At 41.4% G+C, this 19,470-nt stretch overlaps 1 protein-coding gene across 4 annotated transcripts; it reads left to right on the forward strand.

Annotated features, from left to right (window-relative positions):
* Positions 1 to 4,720: 4,720 nt before the first annotated feature.
* On the forward strand, positions 4,721 to 17,720 carry DCAF4 (DDB1 and CUL4 associated factor 4). 4 transcript variants are annotated; one of them, XM_072337469.1, is made up of 14 exons: positions 4,721 to 4,767; positions 5,288 to 5,474; positions 6,514 to 6,611; positions 8,300 to 8,457; positions 9,263 to 9,345; positions 9,974 to 10,076; positions 11,010 to 11,153; positions 11,836 to 11,885; positions 13,194 to 13,273; positions 14,939 to 15,034; positions 15,142 to 15,239; positions 15,921 to 16,097; positions 16,330 to 16,444; positions 17,315 to 17,720. In XM_072337469.1, exons 2-14 carry the CDS (start codon positions 5,365 to 5,367, stop codon positions 17,506 to 17,508), a joined length of 1,506 nt encoding a protein of 501 aa, XP_072193570.1. In that variant the 5' UTR covers positions 4,721 to 4,767; positions 5,288 to 5,364; the 3' UTR covers positions 17,509 to 17,720. The 4 variants fall into 4 exon arrangements, with proteins under 4 accessions (XP_072193570.1, XP_072193567.1, XP_072193568.1 ...); XM_072337466.1 differs by lacking the exon at positions 4,721 to 4,767 and adding an exon at positions 4,780 to 4,830; XM_072337467.1 differs by lacking the exon at positions 4,721 to 4,767 and adding an exon at positions 4,799 to 4,846.
* The last annotated feature ends 1,750 nt before the right edge of the window (positions 17,721 to 19,470 follow it).

Here is a 19,470-nt window from a genome sequence, read left to right on the forward strand (position 1 = left end):
GAGTATGTATGGAACTTTATGAGACATGGAACAAACTGAAGGCAACACCAAAGTCAGACACCAGTGTATATGAGGCACAGCGATCTAAGAATGAAATCTCAGACTGAGACCACAGTGATAGCTCTAGAAGCATCCAGAATATTAAAAAAGTATATAAATAGTAAGCAAGACATGAGTAGAAGTTTTGTACTACAATTATGAGACTAGGACCTGCAGATTGATCTTTTAGTTCCTTCTAAACCCCTCTCCCTGCCACCAAACAAATCAAAGAACCCACAGATACCCTCTACAAAATGTATAGATATGGAAATTGCTTACCCGTGGTAACCTTCCCTCCTCCCACCTTTCTTCCTTCAGGATGTACTCCTGAAAGACCTCAAAAGAAACTTACTCTTGCTACTTTACATGTGAGAAACAGGAAACCTCCCACACTGATCTGCATACACTGCACTGAGCTTTGTCCTCCTGCCCTGTTTCCCCTGAGGATTGCCTGCAGGAATTCTTACCTCATAAATCTCTCATTACCCATTAGCTTTTCTTTAAAAAAAAGGCAACTTGAAGCAAGAAATTCCACTACATGTCTTCAAAAACAAGAGAAGTGAGGTGGAGTGAGAGACAAAGCAAGTAGATCTTGCACCATTCAAACAGTACTTTTATAAGATGGTACATCTACAGTGTGGGATGTATTTAAGGTAATTGAGCTAGCTCATGCTCCAAGACAGTACTGTCCATTTACTGCGCATTTCTAAGAACCACACTCACATGATTATAATGCTTCCTGCACACAAGTCTTACAAATTACCTTTCTTTGAATGCGAGCAGGATACAGACTTTGAGAAATGAAGCACCTTTGTGATACTATGTTTTTAGTTAAGTTGCTATCAACTTCAAAGATTAAGTATTGCTTTCTGCAAGTGAAGCAGGTTTCTACATCAACATTTTTGGAGAAGGGTTTTTCCCTGCATTATCAGGGTCTCCACATCTGTCCAAAGCCTGTGTATTTAATATTTTTAAAAATTACACTAAAGAGATGATTCCTGTGGTTTATGTCACCAATTTTTCCTTCAGTGGGAAATCAGCTGTCAGAGACCTGACATCCACTATCGATGCGTAAAGCAAAACAGTTCGCATCTCTTTGTGCAATATTACAATCTCATGTCCAAAGCAGACAAGGGAGAAAATGAAGCAGCACACAAGATTTTGACCCCCCAAAAAGAAGATACTTCCTTGTAGATTCTGACTAGTTCTTGTCACTGGCATTTTTTAAATACAAAGCTAAAAACCAGACTTGTAATTGCAAGCACTTTGTGTATTAGACACCTGAAAACTGAACCAATGAGCCTGGAAAAAGTGAAAAAGCTGTTAGACGCTACTACTCTAACAATGGTATTATTTATACCGTGAACATAACCTTCCAACACCGACTCCTAATGTATCCCCTACAAAGATACAGGACAGCAGTACTAAAGACAAGTTTCTTCAAAGACCAGACTGTCAGAACATGATACTCTACATCATCTCTGCAAGGAATAAAAGGTCCAGTGCCAGTTTGGTGTCCCAGCAGTATAAAACTTTGTTACCATCTTTACCTGCTTGACAAATTATTTTACCATCTGCAAATGTGATCTTGCACCAAAACCACATTTCCCAAAGGAAAAAAAAAAACAACCACAAATTCTTCACAAAGAGGCCAGTTATTGTTTTGAAGTCACAAATAAGAGATCTACATCACCAGAGGAAACAAGGCAGAGCAGGCACTTCTGTCCTGAAAACCACTGGCAGTTCCCAGGTCTTCAAAATAGCATTCTTTCTACGCATACAAAAAGGGTAGTATGGAATTCCTGATTTTGTAGATTGAGGTATGTTCATGTGTATATACACATATAATTTACACATATCACCGCCTCCTGCAGAAGAGGTGAATATTGCCACATCATTAAATAATTCTTGAATTGAACCCACAAAGAACAATGACAGACATCCAAAAACAGCAAGGCACATTTTAAGATGTTAGGTAACCGATCAAAATGCAGATAAGCTATATTTAAGACATTTAGCTAAAACATCAAAAGTGTTCAAAAGGGCTTCACAGATATCTAACACTCTGCCATCTGAGAGACAGCATACTATTCTGAAAGAAAAACAGCACTAAAGCACAGCTATTTCTGCAACAGAGACTGACAAAAGATGACTGATGCGCATAAGCCTGTGTTACATCACAGGAACAGTAAGTCCGAACCAAAACAGCTAAGTAAAGCCTTCTTTTGTCCAGAGAGAAAGAGCTTTTTTAACATGATTTTAGAGCCAACAGGAGCAACTTGAAGATATACACAGTAACCCATGTGATATTTAACACCAGAGTCTTAATTACAGCTTAGCTTCCCAGGGAGATTTCAAACAAATCTACACATGCATAACAAAATGAGCAACTATCACGGCAGAGACCCTTATCTTTTGAATTCCTAAACTTAGATTTATTTTCACCCTAAAAATTAATTATGTAGAAATATCAATCCGATCACTTGACTTTGACTAAGTGAAACAAAAGCAATTCGTTGGAATTAGTGGTGTAATGGCAAAGGGACCAGCACAACAGGAGGATGTTACAAAAGAAAAAGTGCTCACCTATCTCAGAAGATCTGGGCCTGCAACAGAATCTCCACAAGTGATGGATCTCCAGAAAGTGATCCTTCCCCAGTGGCAGTCAGCCCTTAAATGGGGTCTAAGAGAGGAGCAGCCAGGCTCCACCCCTTCCAGGCCTTCACCTGTGTTCCCAGGGTCCTTTCCCCAGGTGCTCAATCAGTGGTTCAGGCCGTGACTCAACAGTTACCATACAAGGGGCTTTCAGGAAATCTTTTTCCATAATATCATAGACTATCCTCATCCTCTAAAAACAGCTTTCGTACATAAGTACAACATACCATATCATTTACCTTGCATTCTTGAGCTCTAATACCTCTAGAAGCTACAGCAGTAAATCCTTGCACATGACAAAGTCTCCCTGAAACCATCCCCTTACAGATCAAAAAGAATTGGGTTGTTAGTTTTTTTTTTCCCTCCCACCTCCTCTGAGCAGCTCCAAGTGGCAGCAGCAGCAACACAGCTCTGCACTGGGCTGTGCAGACACACAAGTGATTTGCAGCTGCTGAGGTAGCAAACACAGCCCACTCACTTGTTCCTTCCACAGGAGAAAGATGACAAGTGAAGATGACATCTCAGAGATGGGCTTTTACCAGAGACCATCTCCTGGAGCATGCTGGCCTATATCATGGGAACTATAATACCACAGCTCAATTTCTGCCAACATAATTTGTTGGTAACTACTTATGCTTGCATAATCTACAATAGATCACCTTGTTAAGCCAAAAGTCATGAAATCCCTCCACTAAAGTAATTAAAAGTATAATTGGACTTAAATGTCTTTCAGTTAAATATTCCCAAGCAACTATGTAATTCAAAAGTAGGGCTTTAAGTTTTGCATAAAGGAACACCAGTACCCCTGGACCTTAAGAGTTATAAATACAAATAAATACACCCTAAGCAGCATTGCAAAGGGATTTCATGGTGTACTTCTGCTTCTTACATTGATTTTTATAGAAATTCAATACTTGCTACAATAGAGGTCTTAACGAAATACCCCTCAGAGCTGAGAGAGAGCAGCTTTGTCTAAGTGCACTGCTGCTCTCTGGTGGGCCTGATTAGACCTTCTTCCTTATTTGTACGCCACCAAGCAGACCCTGGCAGATCTGCACTTCAAAGGCCATCAAAACTGCTCTGGGAGCAATTTAAAACTAAATGCAGCAAGCGATTAGTACTTATAAAAACTGCAGTAATTCATCATGTTAAAATCCTTGAATGGTACAGCAGCTTGTTCCTTCCTTCACGACCTGATGCAGGAGATCCCCAAAATGATTTTCAGCACCAACAGCAGAGCATCCCTGTGGGACAACAGAATATTCTTAAAACCAAAATAAAGTCAAGCAGCAACTTCTATAAGCAAAAACATCTAAAGCTCTGCATGGTGTCACTGCAAGGCACTGCAGCTCCTAAGGTACAAAGCATGCAAGGTTACATAGGATCTTAATATAACTGCTCTTATTTCACTGGAATTAAACTAAGGCTAAGTTGTGCTGTTAGTCTCCTGCTTTTGATTTTGCTTTACAACCAGTTCATGGGGCCCTGTGCATATTCCACTTACTGAAGCATGTGCTCCCCACCACAAGGATACAAGAGTAAGCAAGAATGATTGAACCTAGAAGTTGCCATCTGTAATACCCAAAGGAATCTTTAGCTACTGTTTAATCTAGAGACTTTAGTGGGACACCATCATCGATTTCCAAGCACAATATATAGTTGTAGAGATAAAGGGAATAAATTGTTGTCTATATCCACAAAAGGCAGAGGAAAAAGCAGCAGTGAATCAAATTGCAGGAATAAGCATTCAGGTAACAGATCAGAAAAACCTTTTAGGCAATGGTTTAATTAAAAAAAAGAGGTCTTAATAACACAGATCAGATCTGACGATCAGAAAAAGGCCCCAAACAATATTTCAGCGTTAGGAGGTCCCCACAGATACACTACGGGACACAAAACCACCCCGCAAACACTCCCAGCAGCTCCGCCAGCTGAGCGCCCCCTCAGCCCGCCGAGCGGCTTTTATACGCCTTTCCCGCCCAACTGCCTCTGTGTCCCCGCCCCTCCGCGCGAGAGGCGGGTGTCAGGCGACGGCCTGGCTATTCGCTGAGGGAGCCGTCCATCAAGCGGCAGGTAATAGGCGAGGGCCAATCAGACGCGCGTGTCGAGTCGAGCTGTGGCGCTCGGGTGGAAGCGGTGAGGAGCGATGTCGGTGAGGGGCGGCGGGGGGCGGTTGGCCGCGGCCCCGCTTCGGGGCACGGCTCGTGCGACCCGACCCTCGCGGAGCCGCGGGTGAGGGCCTCCGCCCGCCGGCTGCCAGGAGGCCCCTCCGGCTGAGGCCCGGCGGAGTGGCGTCAGGGCCTGGGCGGGAGGCAGCAGGCCGCCGGCAGCCCCCGCGTTCTGTCCCGCTCTCCCGAGCGCGTTGTGCGGGAGAGCTCGGAGCCGCCTCCGCGGTCGTGCTCAGCGCAGCGGCGGTGGACGTGCGCGCCATGTGGGGACGCAGCGGGCGGTGACTCGGTGCTCGCGGGAGCTGTGCGTAGCGTGCACGCCGTAGCGTGTTCCCGTCAGGGCCCGCGGCGCTGCCCTGCCCTGCCCTGCCCGATGGGAGATGCGGCGCCGCCCGGGCTGTGTCAGCGTTTCTGTCCTCTCGCAGGATTGAGGGGGCTGCGGCCGGGCCCTTCCAGGCGCACAGCTCTGAAGTACGGACCGGCCTTTGGCTTACGGACAGAAATGGGGAGAAGCCACGGGGGAAGCAAAGAGAAGCGAGGGTGGGGCTACCGCAGGCGCTGCCACCGCCCCCCTCGGCGCCAGAGACCCAATGGCAGGCACTGCTGCGACAGGCGAGTGTGGGCCGGGCCGGACCGGGGCGGGCTGTCCTGGAGGACGGTACTTTTGTTGGGTACTGGCGGTGGGAGCGCGTAGCTTTCCGGAAATGTATCGCTTGCTCACCGCTTTAGAGAAAGAGATGCACACGTACGAGTGGCTGCTTTAGCTCCGGTTGGGTAAAAGGTTAAAAGTGAAAATGTCCCCTAATTCAGCAAATGTAGAAGTGTACTTTATTAACGAGCTTGGGGCGGGTGTATTTTTTATCCCCTGGAGATTAAGTTCTTTAAAAAATTCACACGTGAGTAGCTGAACAGCAGTAGAGCTGGTTTGAGAAGTTGAATTCTGTACTCATCTTGTTTCCAATAATGTCTGACTCGTGAAAAACATTTTGGCCTGACACTTTTAGGGTTACCTTTCTTAAAAGGTGGGCGTTGTACAGGTGAGTCAGAAGAGTTTTACTCATCAGTGCTTAATGTGCCTGTTTAAACGGCTTCTAAAAGGTGAAAGGTGCAACTACCCTCTTTACTGTGGCATTTATTACAAAAGTAGAGATTTTTCTGTCTTGAAGTGTTCCTTAAGGTTTTGTTTGGCTTACGTGTTTCTGAGCCTCATCAGTGGACTTCCTGTCATGAAGGCAATGGCAAAATGTTTTTGACCTGTCATCGCTGTTCTACCCATGCTTTTTTCATTTACTTTAAGCTGTAAAGAATTATCAAGATGGGCTTCTTTTTTTAAGCAGGAGTCACGGTAACATGTCCAGAATTCATCTATTTCTGAATAGAGTTAGAGACATACAGGATCAGTAACTCTCTCTAATGTTTTAGCAATAGTTAAGCCTATTATCATTAGTGTTCATGAGAAGTTTTTAAGCTGAATACTTTTACTGTTCCTTTTCCATTGGTTAGTGTACGGTGATATACAGAATGTGCTTATCACAGACCTGAAAAATAGTGCTGTCTTAATGTGACTAACAAACTGTTCTAAAGAGACTTTGTGGAAGAGAAGTGTAGGACAACTGTGAGTCTGTCTTGAAGGCAGTACTAATTTTTTTAGGCCGGAAGAGGAGGAAGCACAAAGCCCAGTGAATCCAGGTCCCAGCTGCAGTGGAAATCCTTCTTCTTCCAGTTCAACACAGAACTCTGCAGTACCAGGTAAGAGATGCCATTTGCAGGTCAGAAATCAGCATCTGTGTGTTGACTGTATGAAAAACATAGTAGTGGGCCTGATAATAGTATGGTGGTAAGAGGATGAACATAAGCAAGAAAGTTTACAGAGAAAAATAGTATCTGAAAAGGTGATCAAAAAATATGTAGTAAGGGAAAATCTGGAAAGCAGGACAAGATGTACTTGTGGGCCCAGAATTCCATCTTTTACATGAAAACTTGTGTGCTTAGCCAAGCTGGTATAAACCGAAAAGAAACATTTCTCTCTCTTAAAATCAGTATTTGGGGAAGAATAATAATTTTGTTCTTTTGTATCTGCATTGAAGATGTTATAAAATACATACTTCAATAAAAACATTGAATAAAATAAGACAGCACATACAATATATGTGTAATGTAGATTGAATTATCCAGCCTTTTAAAGGACATATTTATCTACCACTTTGGGGAAAAAAAAACAAACAAATGCATTTCTATGCTTTCAGTATATTTGTCATCTGTAAGACGGAAGATCTGGTTAAGTGACCTGTTCATTCATTATTAGGGAGTCATCTGGCAGAACCAGACTTGATACAGTAGCAGTGCTCCTGAAGATAATGTCCCATTTGCATTCTGGTTTTCTGATTCATTAAACATCGCTAGGAAAAGCTGAGCCTGTGGGAACATGTGTGTCTCCACAGTAGGAGAGTCCTGAAACACTGCTGGCACTGTAACCTCTTAGCGACAGTCAAAGCCAGAGTATATCACTCTTTTCTTGATCAAGAGTTTGTGAGCCTGTTAGGAAATAATACGTATAATCCAAAACATGTATTGATGTGTGAGCTGATTCCATGTACTAAAGCAGTGTGATTTAATCTACCTTGCTGATAACAGTCCCTAACTGTATGCTTTTGTTGAGCAAATGCAACTTGGTTGTTTGTTGCCAGGCTGAAACATAAGAGATGATGACAGTGAGCTGAATTGCAAGTAGCCTCAAATGCAATTTGTAGTAGTAGATAAGGGTTTAAATAAAAGTTCTTGAAGACATTAATATTCACCTTTTCTGAAGTAAAATTCTTTATCTTGAGACGGCATACTGTTATTTTGCCTGTCTGTGTGAATTTACCTGAGCACTGAAGCACTAAAGCTAAATGATTCTATACTCAGATCCTCTTCGGGGGGAGCCCCTGTATGTTGTCTAATTGTACTCTAGCTTATATCAAGATCTTTCATTGGTAGTGGTGAAGAAGTGGTTTGTTCTGGGCAGGGAATTGCTTTGTATTTGGCTTGGGTGGTACTTAGTTGTCTTGTTTGCTTGGGACTGCCTTAAAAGTAGACATAACCTGGAGCAGCCCCTTGTGATTGATGCATAAAGAAAGGTCATTTTTGTTACACAGCAAAACCTCTCCTTTCTGCTTCTCTGAAGTGTGAAATCTGTGTGAAATTCACTCTGGTCAGCGGTAGCATCCCTTCTGTATCTGTGTAACAGCATTGCAGTTGCAAACTACAAACTTTTTGCTTTAAGTGGATGCCATCTGTTCCCAGTCTGTGTAGCATCCATGAGACCACCAGGGGGCAAACTTTGAGCTGTGTGACACATTCCTGTTATGATGTAGGATGTCGAAGTGTAGTAAATAAATAAAGTTGGCTGTCTGTCTGATTTTGCTTTTTTGTTTCTGTTTTGTCACTTTCTTAAGAACTGCCGGGATTTTACTATGATCCAGAAAAAAACCGCTATTTTCGCCTCCTGTCTGGACATAATAACTACAACCCACTCACCAAGGAGAGCATTCAGTACAAGGCGATGGAGAGTAAAAGACTGAGACTCTTAGAAGAGGAAGAACAACAAAGGAGGGTATGTTCTGAAAAAGACTGTAATTAGCATTTAAGTGTGCTCTGTCTTGGGGCAGATGATGAGCTGAAGTCCTTCAGCTATTTCCTATGATACAATCCCATAAGCTGTCTGAAGGAACAGAAATTTCTTTTTGCTGAGAATTTATAGCTCTTGAAGTCTCTTGTTTGGTTGTTTCACACGAGAAGGAAAGCAGGTCACTGAGCAAACACAAAAAAAATCTTGTAAAGGGACAAACTCTCAGAATAGCAAGTTGTCTAACAGTTATACTTGAGTCATGATATTGGGGGACCTGGTTTCAAATCCCTGCTTTGAACTGACAAAGTCAGACTTCTGTTGCAGGTTTTCTGTACATTTGTATGCCCAAACCCTGAGGAAAAGATTTGTTAGTTTATAATTCTACACTACTCTCTATCCTTTGCTCTCCCTAGTATTTATGAAATCTTAAAGATTTCACATGAAATCTTAAAAAAGGATGAATGGAAAAGTTGTTTCACAGTGCTGTAAGACATGCAGTTAACAGCAGTCATGCAGTAATAGTCTTGCTATGTGATCAGATTTAGTGTGTTAGAGTGAAAGCGATTTCACACCGCAGGGTGGTACTATTGATGGCGTCAAGCAAAAACAAGAGCTATCTGTACTTAAGCAGACCAGGGAGAGGGTGCTTGAATGTGCTTTGTAGACCTGAAACATTATTACACATAGGCTAGAGGAAAAAGTTACCCAAATATCCTAAACATCCAAGACCCATGGCCATGTTTGAATCATACACAAGCAAATAACTGAGTACATTTTCATCCTATTCCAGAAAACAACAAGGGCTGGACTGAACTCGTCTGTGCTGTTACAGAAAAGGCAGCTGGGTTTGCTCAGCTCCACAAGTTATTGCAGGTACAATGATTTGTTTTCTGTTTGCTGTATTGAGTTCTGCTGTCAGTACAACCATTGCTGTCAGTTCTGTTTGTTTTGTTTGCAATTCTCACTCTTCCGCTAAGGAGAGAGTAACGTTATTTATTCTGACAAAAAAGCAGTATTTTTTAATAATCGATTTTTTAGAGTGGTGAGAATTCAAATGTGAAAGATGCTTCCCTGTCTCGGGTGATTGGGGTTTAAAACTTCCCATTTCTTTCAGTGTGTGGTTGTTTGCTACATTGTTCTGTTTGAATACAGTGTAGCATTTCTTTAATGTTCTTGGGCTGACAGGGTCATTTCCCCCTGGGTTAGAGTCTCTGTGTTCAGATTCAACAACAATGTACAAAGCAAGTTAGTGGCTTGCTATGTTCCTGCTACTGAAGGTTTGTGTGGGGTCTCAATGATGAGATGAAATACCATGAATGTGGAAGATGCTATGCAGTTTTGTGGGATATATAAGCAAAATTGTAGCATGCTATTTTGCAGGCATTTTGTTTTCTGTGATTAAGAAGCAGTTCTGGCTTTCTTATCCAGAATTTTTTTCATTGGCATTTAACCTAGGCTTACCCAAGTTCTTTCTCTCCTCCCTCCCCAACTGCTTTTACAGGCTGGTCCATGAACTAAAAGTGAACTGCATGCAGAGGAGGAAGATAGAAATTCACAGTCCAGATTCCTCCGTTGCTGGAACCAACAATTTTAAAATAATTGTGGTATGTTAAGAGGACTGATAAATCTTCAGGTTAAAAAGAGCCTGTCTTCAGTGAAAATTTTAACCAAACCTCAAATTTTGCTTTCAAATATGCATTGTCCCCTTTGTGTCAGTTCCCAAAATATGAGCTAAGTAGTTTTTAACAGGTAGGAAGAAACTGTTCCTTTCCTGGAGAGGAAAATGATGAAAAGATGGATATGTAAGTGATTTTTGGAGCTGACCAGCATATTCTATGGGGAATAAACAGGAATCAAGTGGATAATTACCGTGGTGCCTTTTTGAATAGGAAAATTAGGAAAATGACAGGGGAATTTGGGGATTAACCACCCTGTGGTCTAGAGATTCTGTATAATCAACCGTAATGATTTCACATCTTATGCTATAAAGGCAATTTCTACTGGACTTGGTTGCAGTGTGTATACAGGAAAGATCACTGGAGCAAATAGCTTCCATTTTTCCATGTAGAAAGATCTGCAGGAGAGTGAAACAGAGCACTGCATAGGTGTCTGAAGCCAAAAGGGAGCTGGAAACCTATTGTCACAAAAGAAAAGTTGAATACAGCACCATCATTTTGTTGTGATTTGATCCAACACAAGGAGAATTTCCTAGTTGTGCAGAGTAGAAGAATTCCATATTCACTTTTTATAAGATTTCTTTCTTTCATTGAGTCCTCTACTGATACCAGTCTGTGCTTAATAATTAACCAGAGCAAGTGTCTGCTATAATTGGAAAGAGTATGTATCGTTGGTTAAGGATTAAACATTTTCTTACTGATATTTTTTTCTATGCATTCATAAAAAGAGCTGCTTTAAAGATGAATAGAAAGTTGATGGTGTTACAGGCATCAGAATTAATACATTTCTTCCTTTTAGGCACCTCAAGCCATTATTTTCAGTAAGTTTCCACTAAGTGCAACAATGCTTCTGTTTTACAGGCAGATGTTGCTTGTGAACGAATATTCACTGTGAATGACGTAGAGCATGGAGGATGTAAATATGGCATCATCAACCTCAGTGGTTTGGGGAAGGAGTCTCTCACTGTGGAGATGTATGACAACCTCTACTTCACAAACCGCAAAGTACTGTGTTCTGTTCCTGCTTCTTTCAGTTGTCACATTCACAAACACTATTGCTTGAGAGGCACAGGTGAAAAGCATGAGGCATGGGAAAGGGTTTAGTAGGAGTGAATGGAAGAATCTAGCAGTGTTGTATTTGGATAAGCACAAAATTGTAGTAAACTCATCTCTGATAGTCCGAGTACCAGCAGTAGTTCTCTAGGATGCTTTGCTACTATTGTAACTGAAGGCTACGCTGAAATACCACCTTCCAAGGATAGTGCTTACTTCAGAGTTGTGCGTAGCCATGGATGTCAAAACCGTGTTAAGAAAGACACAAATTTGTATGCTTCTTTCTTAAAATTAAGTTTGGAAAAGTGTATTTATTTCTGAACATGAAGAATATTTAGAACAGGCTTTGGTAATCTCTTCATGCTCAGATCTTTTAAGGGTGATCCTTTAAATAACAGGACATGCTTGATGCCTCAGTCTATATCTGGACAGATGTCTCAATACTGCCCTCTCTCTTGTGCATCTAAGAGGGGTATAACGCTAAAACAAAATACCTGTATGTCACTGCTGTGCTATTTCATGGGATATGGAAGTGTGCCCACTGCATAGTTTCATGTCATCTTTGCATGGTAATACCCTTTCATGAATTGAGCAAGAGGTCTACAAAAATAGTTATGTCTTCTTGTGTCTGAAGGTGAATTCTGTGTGCTGGGCATCATTGACTCATCCAGACTCTCATGTTTTATATCCTTTTAAAAAAGCAAAATTTCAGTTCTGTTTTGACTGTTCTGTACAGAGCAGTTGACTTTCAGCAAGACCTTTTATGTAGCTACTGTAGAACTCTTGCTTTCTAGAAAACAGGGGAATTCTAAAAAGGCTGGGATTTGCTGGATGTTGTGAGACAGGTGATGCGTGGTGCTGTTACAGATGTATGTAGTATTGTTCCCATTAAGTAAAAGGCAAAAGACTACTTTGCCTGCCCTGGAAACTTGCCGGTCCATTAATAGTGCAGATGCCAAACCAAAAATGGTCTAATGATTAGAAATTAATTGGGCAACAACAAAAAGAGATATTTATGGCAACTAACTTCTAAGAAGTGGAACACGCTGAAGTGGGTTTGGTTGGTTTCTATTGTAAACCATCCTTGTATTGACTGGGGAAAGATGAAAATGGCAGGAATTTGTTGGCATTGTGCTCTGCAACTTTGAGAATACGTTCTGCAGATTTTTCTCAAAAGGAAAGGAAAGGAAGGCTGATGGTATAGTAGAGGAAGCAGCAATGGACAGTGCAGAGTCACAGTAGAGAGGAACAAAAGGGGATTTAAAAGTGGGAGATGGACGGCAACAGAAATGCTATTAAAGTGCCATTAAAAGTGGCTAGTAAAAGAGAAAATGAAAAAAAGCTTACACCTGTGTCATGGCTTAGGGGAAAAGCTACACAATTCAGAGCTGATCCAGAAGGTGGCAGGAATTCATCATCTTGCCTAGAGATGGTTAGGAGTTGAGGACAGTTAGCTTATTCAGTGCTTTCCCCCAGTCATGTCACAGATTTAGACCACCAAATCTGAAAAGCAGCTTTCAAAACCAGTTTATGCCTGCTATAATTTTTATGAAGTATTTAAGGAAATCTAAATTGACTCTTGATTCCTTAATATGTGTACCTCTTTCTCCAACTCATCTCCATGCAAAACAGTTCTATATCAGTGCAGTGTTATCAGCTTGTAAATATGAGAAGAATCATCCGTGTAGGTCCTGCAGGTTTTTCCTATCTATAGAAAGATGCTTAGTATCTCTCTCAGCCTTATCTTTCTGGTAGTGAAAGTACAAAAACTAAAATTGGAGTTCTTTCTAGCTCATTCCTATGAAAGAAAGGAAGTGTAAGGACATAATTGTGAAGTGTAAAGCACAATAACATTCTTGGAAGATGTTACTGAGGGGAAAGTATTGAGAGCAGCAGCTGTGTCAGAGCATCTTACCCTTCCCAGCTATAAACACTACGCAGCCTTTTCCATTTTAGGGAGAAATCTTTGTTTTCCTTAACTGACTCCAGCACGCTGTGTCTCATGGGAATTGCAGAAACTCCAGGCTGTGCCAGTCTGCTTCCAGCATCATTGTTCAGCAGCACTAACCCAGGTAGGGCATCACTGGGTTTTTTTGGATAAAAAAAGAGGATATGCAAAGAGTACAAATCATGAACACACTTCAGTGGTTGATGGGACTGGTGTATTATTGTAAAAATGCAGAAAGTTTGGAGCAAAATAAGAAACAAACGTTAAATAACTTACCTTGATAATTAATTAACAAGCAGCATTCAAAGCTCAAGTTTATTTTTAACTGCTGCTGATGTAGTACTTGACTTTGGCAGTAGAACACCTCACTTGAAAGTAAACATTTGAGATTATTCATTTGAGTAGCTTGGCCTTTAACTAACACACAGAAGCTGCACCCAAGAAATACTCGAATTTCCTTATAGGCTATCCAGTGTCATTGCAGGATACTTTGTCATAGTAGCTTCTCAAGTGTGCTCAGTAGATTGATCGTAGGTGGAAAGCTGGTGAAAGTCTCACCCCATGGCTCCTTGTACAGTACTAAATATCATTCTTAGTTGCATGTAAGCATGACTCATTTAGAAAATCCTATGTTTATAGAACAAAAATATTATATGTTCTTGGGGGCAGCAGCTGTGCTAATACCTTCAGAACATACTGTACAGTTGTCTAACCTGGTGTCCCATTCAGACATGATCAGTTAAGTTTATATAGATCAAATCTGTGTCTGTGCTAGAAGAGTATGGACCCATTTTAATTATTTGATGGTATTTTATTTATGGAGCCTTGGGGGAAAGGAAAAAGGGAGGGGTGGGGGGAATGATGCATAGAGCTAGCAGGAACTTGAAAAGTCACTAAAGACAGATGGCTACTAGGCCAGTGTGCTCTGTAGAATATTTTAAAGCCTGTACCAGTCAGGTGCCCCTAGTTATGCTCAAGTCCTTCTGTCTGGTATTTTCTATTGGCTGTTTTAGATATTTCTAAGGGTCTTGCCTTACTGCAATCTCCTGAATTCTTGTTTTGAGGGAAAATTGCTGAATAGAGAGTGTGAGCAAAATAGAACTTAACCCATCTGAAACATGGTTTTAGATGTGTCTCCAGTTCTGTCTGATATCTGTAAGATCATGGCAGACATGCCATAAAGTAAATGAAAACTGAGCACTTTAAGCGTGTGAGTTGGTAGACCTTGTGCAAGAGCTACACAAGCAACAATCAAATCTAGAGTACTGTTACTTACTCAAACCTGCGTTATAAACAGAGACATCCCAGGAGAATCAGTTGTAGAATCAATAAAAGAAATGACAATACAAGTCTGTCCTTTTGTTTTGTTTTGTTTTGTTTTGTTTTCCTTTCCTGCATGGAAATTGTGGTTGGTTATTTTTCAATTATTCGCTGTCTTCACTGTCTATAGAACTTATAACAGAACTTAGAAGTTAGGCTTTAGCCAGTCTATAGCTTTTGAAGTCTTCAAAAATGGCTTGCTTTGTGCAAGTGTTATTTTTCTCTATTTTTTTTCCTGCTCTGAAGAATTTTAACAGCCTCTCAAATGTGGATATAGACAGATAAAGCGTAAGTCCTAAGCTTACAATCATGAAAATACACTTTTGTTTCCTGCATCTTGAGTAGCGCAGGGATATTAACATTGTCTCTGCTTCTAATTACAACGTTCCAGATAACAGCCAGAGAAGCTTTCTGAATTATCTTGTCCTTACATTTTATGAATGTTCCATGTGTTGTTCATTTCTTCTAGGAGATCGACCTGGAATGCTGTGCAGCTTCAAGATATCTACGGCCTGGTCCTGTGCTTGGTGCCTGAATCCACAGGCGGACAACTGCTTCAGCACAGGTGATCTGCAAAGCTAGCAACCACTTTTATCTCTGGTAAAGACTTCTTGCATGAATTTCCCACCTGCTACTCAAATTGTAACTAAACAAACATTACATCTCCCTTAGGCCTGACAAGACGAGTTCTTGTGACCAACGTAGTGACAGGGCATCGACAGACATTTGGAACGAGCAGCGACGTCTTGGCACAACAATTTGCTACCCAGGTACAAAGAATCATACACCTTTTTTTTTTTTTCTTTTTCAGAGCACTGATATTAGTGGTCTTTCTGTACTGGTGTGATAGTACTCATCATGTTGTAAGGTTATGACTACAGCTATTGTTCCTTAACAGAGGTGATATGGTCCTATGCTGGCACACAGTGTAATAGCAATGAAAGAAATAACTGATTTCAGACTGTGGCAGCAGAGTAATTTTTGTTAAATATTCAGAGATAAAAAGGAAATAATGGAAGTAGAAAGTGCATGGCAATCACGCGCTGTAGGATTGGTTTGTTTTTGCCAAATGACCTGATTTCATTAACACTCAGTTTATTGTCTTCATCAAGGAGAAGAAAATGGCTATAAAATTCTAATTGACTTGTAAACAAAGACTTAAGGAGAGGGGTCAAATTGGAACATGAGAATTCCAGTTCCTATTCTGCTGTTATGTTAGACTAAGTTCTTGCTAACCTTGCTGAACTTTTACAGCAGAGGTAAATATGTGAGGTTTGAATGGAGCTAATGAGTTAGCTGAAAACTGCTGTACTAAAAATTCTGGTTCTTAATGCCTGCGTTAATGATTCTACAAATGCACCAGAGAGCTCAAAACCTTAAGTAACTTCTGCAGAACTTGCACATCCTTTCACATGTCACACATTACACCTCTTTCTTTTGGCTTCTTCCAGACCCCAACACTGTACAACGGCTGCCGTTCAGGTGAAATTTTCAGCATTGATGTACGTCAACGCAACCGAAAGGGCCAGAACTGGAAAGCAATTCGTCTCTTCCATGACTCAGCAGTTACATCGATTCGCCTCCTTGAGGCAGAACACTACCTTATGGCATCAGATATGGCTGGAAAGGTATGGCTTTATTATCTTTAGGCTATACTGTCATTTCTAGTATCTGGGCAATAATGAGTGCCTACCCCAGTCCTGAAGATGAATGCCGGTTCTTTGTAGAGTAGTGTGGAACTGGGTGGTAGTTCCCCATTTGGGTCATTACTCCTCACTACTAAGATCCAGTTATTTACCAACAGCTGAGCGATCTCTACTCTGTTAACGTGCTCTTTGGAACAATTTCTTTACCTGGCAGATAAAACTGTGGGATCTGAGAACAGTGAAGTGTGTGAAACAGTATGAAGGTCATCACAACGAATACGCTATTCTCCCTTTGCATGTAAATGAGGAGGAAGGACTTCTTACAGCAGGTACATTGACTTTTTCTTCTCTACTTATAAGTGCATGGCAGTGATTTTCTTATCCTGGAGGAGTGTTTCTCATGTACAGATGTTGAAAGTTGTGAAGCTGGGAATTCTTTAAAATTGAGCAGAAATTTGCCTTTAGATGTTCTGTAATCAACTACTAAATCTAAAATAAGATGTTATAGATGCACACCTACTGTAATCATTCCTGTAGTGCTCTCAACTGCTTTGTTTGCAAAGTCCCTTTATTCTTTCCCCAGTGTGGTTTAAGAATAGAGAAGAAAATACTTCAAAAGAAGCAATGCATTAACAGAATGCTTGAAGCAGTATTTTTATACTGAGACTAAAGACCATATATATAGGTTTATTTGATGCTGACATGTGGCAATGGACCAAAGCTTGTAAGGAGAACTCCCCGTAAATCGTCTGTCACTTGGGCTTATGAATATACACAGCTGCAGTTTGACTTTTTTATGTTTCCTTTTTGGTAAAAAACAAAACATAACCAGAATCCCTAAATCTTCATACTTTGGCTGGGTTTCTTAAGGTCACTTTAAACATAGAGATCTTTTCTCCCTGGATCTTTCAGTAAGCGATGGAATAATGAGAATAATTCAATAATTTTTAAAAGCTGAGTTTTTCTCCACTTTGTTTTGCTCAGGAGCTTGATAATAAGGAAAGCACTCTTACCCTGCCTTTTATTGCCTAATAGGAAATGCGTATTTTTTTCCTCTTTACCCGTAAGGTGTGTAGAAACAGTCAAGTTTTTTCCCCCATATGCTCCCTTCAGCCACTGTGATGGAAATCTTGCAGAGCCACAGAAATAATTCCTGGTGTGATGCTGTGATGCTGACCACTGATGTCCTTCCTTTCCAGTTGGTCAGGATTGCTACACCAGAATTTGGAGTCTCCAAGATGCCTCCCTGCTTAGAACCATTCCTTCTCCCCACCCATCCTCCAAAGATGCTATTCCCAGTGTGGTATTTTCTTCAAGACTTGGAGGTAGACGGGGTGTTCCTGGCTTGCTCATGGCTGTCAAACAGGATCTTTACCACTTCTCCTATAACTGACACCACTGATACTCTCTTCTGACCCAGTATACAATGCTGCTAGCCTATACCTGACTTGAGAATGTTTACACACATCACCATGCTGTTACATAAAACTACATGCCACGTTTGCATCTGCTTTACTTGAGAAATTCCAAATTTCTGTCAGCAGGTTTGGCAAATCTTCCTGTATACATCTCAGGCATTTAGTTAATAAAAGCTGAATGCTGATTAATATCTTGTTGGCTGTCACTGGTGCTCTCTCAGATTCTTGCAAACGTAGGGTCAACTGCATGCTAGAAGGAGGCCAGGAAGGCATCAAGTGGCAGAAACAGTTTCAAACAGAAGCAAGAAAGAGAGGACCTGCACCCTACACACGTGCAGAGATTAGGGATAATGATGTCATTACCCTAAAGAGCTGCTGTTCTGCCACAGCAGGCTAAGCAGTCCTATGCCTGCACTCAAGGAAAATCTTCACCACCATCCTAGGCATGGTGTAATGTTATCTGGCTTTTGTGTTTCTCAGCAGAAATTATTCTTCACCTAAAGCTTTTAGCCAGAGAAACCTATTTAAGGAGGAACTGCACCCTACCACCTTCATCATGATGGGCCATCGTTTCCACTCCACCTCACACTGGCGCATATACAGGGAAAGCTCTTAAGCTCTAACTGAGGAGAAGGAATACTTGCAGTTAAGCAAACTGTTCAGTCACAAAAATGGATTTTTCCCCAGTGGCTGCCTGTGTAAGCTGCAGTGTAAGCACAGTACCCACAGCTGTTAGGAATGAGGCACTGGCTTGCGGTGTGAGCCTTCTAAGCACGCACTGAAGTGCGCCTAGTGTTGCAGCCTACCCCTCCCCTCTGCAGTCCTGCTAGTGACCTGAGCTCACTGAACACGCTTCATGAATGTCTCCAGCTTGGCTTTCTCCAGAAAGGAACCGAGTTCAAGTAGCTCTGCAGCACAAGTCTAACAGAAGAAGATTCCCTTTGCAAATGCTGTGCAAACTTGAGCCTGGACTGAAGGTTTTTACGTTTTTTTGTTCACTCATTGGTTTCCAATACATTTCTCCTTTCAAGTGAACTTGGATAAGGGAATTACACAGAGGTGCCATAAAGGGTCCTGCAGGGCTCCACGTTCAGTTCTCCCATCTTCACATGACCTTTGGGCCTAAGCAATACACTATTCTGGGAAACTGTCTCTCAGCAGCTCCTGTTGCTCGATATGCTTCATTTTTCTGCAGTTATCTCCTTCCCTTTATACTTTCTCACCCATGAGTCAATACAGAAGACAAAAAGTTATAGCAGGAAAACTGGCCTCATGGGAGCAGCATGAATACATTCTACAAGAAATGTGTTGCTAGGGTATTTAAGATGCAAGATAAATCCCAGCAAACTCTCAACACAGTTTCTTTCCCAAGCATATGTTCAAAATCCTCTAAATTTTCCTTGTATTCTGTTAACAGCCGGCTTCCCTTCTCTTGATAGCTATGGCTCTCCTGATACATCTGGTTTATCTGCAGAGCATTTTATTGTTTCCTCACAACATGGAGCAGATACCGCTTGCAGCATGCTCTGTGCTGCCACTTCTTTCTATGGAACACATTTATAAAGCTAAGCATCCCATGCTCTCATCAGATGATGAGTCTCACCTCACACTGACTTGCGGGCTTTTCTCAGTTGTTCTGTGTTGGATAAGCAAGAGACCAGTTTGTCTAGTGTGGTCACCAATTCCTGGCTTGCCTTGCTTTTCAGTTTGAGAGCATATTCTGCAGCTTATCTTGTTACAATCACTTGAGACATTTTCTGTTGCGTGCATGGCAATTACTACATGCAGCACAAGTTTCAGAAGTATTTGCACTGGCTCAGTTAATAACATATGCTGCAACTAAGCACCTGTTCAGAAAACAGAACCGTAACTAACCCCATCCCACTGCAAACTCCAGATGTTTGCATCTGACAATCAACTCAGAGTTGGGCAGTAAC

This window comes from Excalfactoria chinensis, chromosome 5 (genome assembly GCF_039878825.1).
Source record: "Excalfactoria chinensis isolate bCotChi1 chromosome 5, bCotChi1.hap2, whole genome shotgun sequence".
NCBI lineage: Eukaryota > Metazoa > Chordata > Aves > Galliformes > Phasianidae > Excalfactoria > Excalfactoria chinensis.

Coding starts and splice junctions, on each gene's coding strand:
- DCAF4 (XM_072337469.1), top strand. CDS start 5,365: ATGGGGAGAAGCCACGGGGGAAGCAAAGAGAAGCGAGGGTGGGGCTAC. Junction 8,458..9,262: donor AGGAAGAACAACAAAGGAGG/GTATGTTCTGAA, acceptor ATCCTATTCCAG/AAAACAACAAGGGCTGGACT. Junction 16,445..17,314: donor GGAAGGACTTCTTACAGCAG/GTACATTGACTT, acceptor CTTCCTTTCCAG/TTGGTCAGGATTGCTACACC.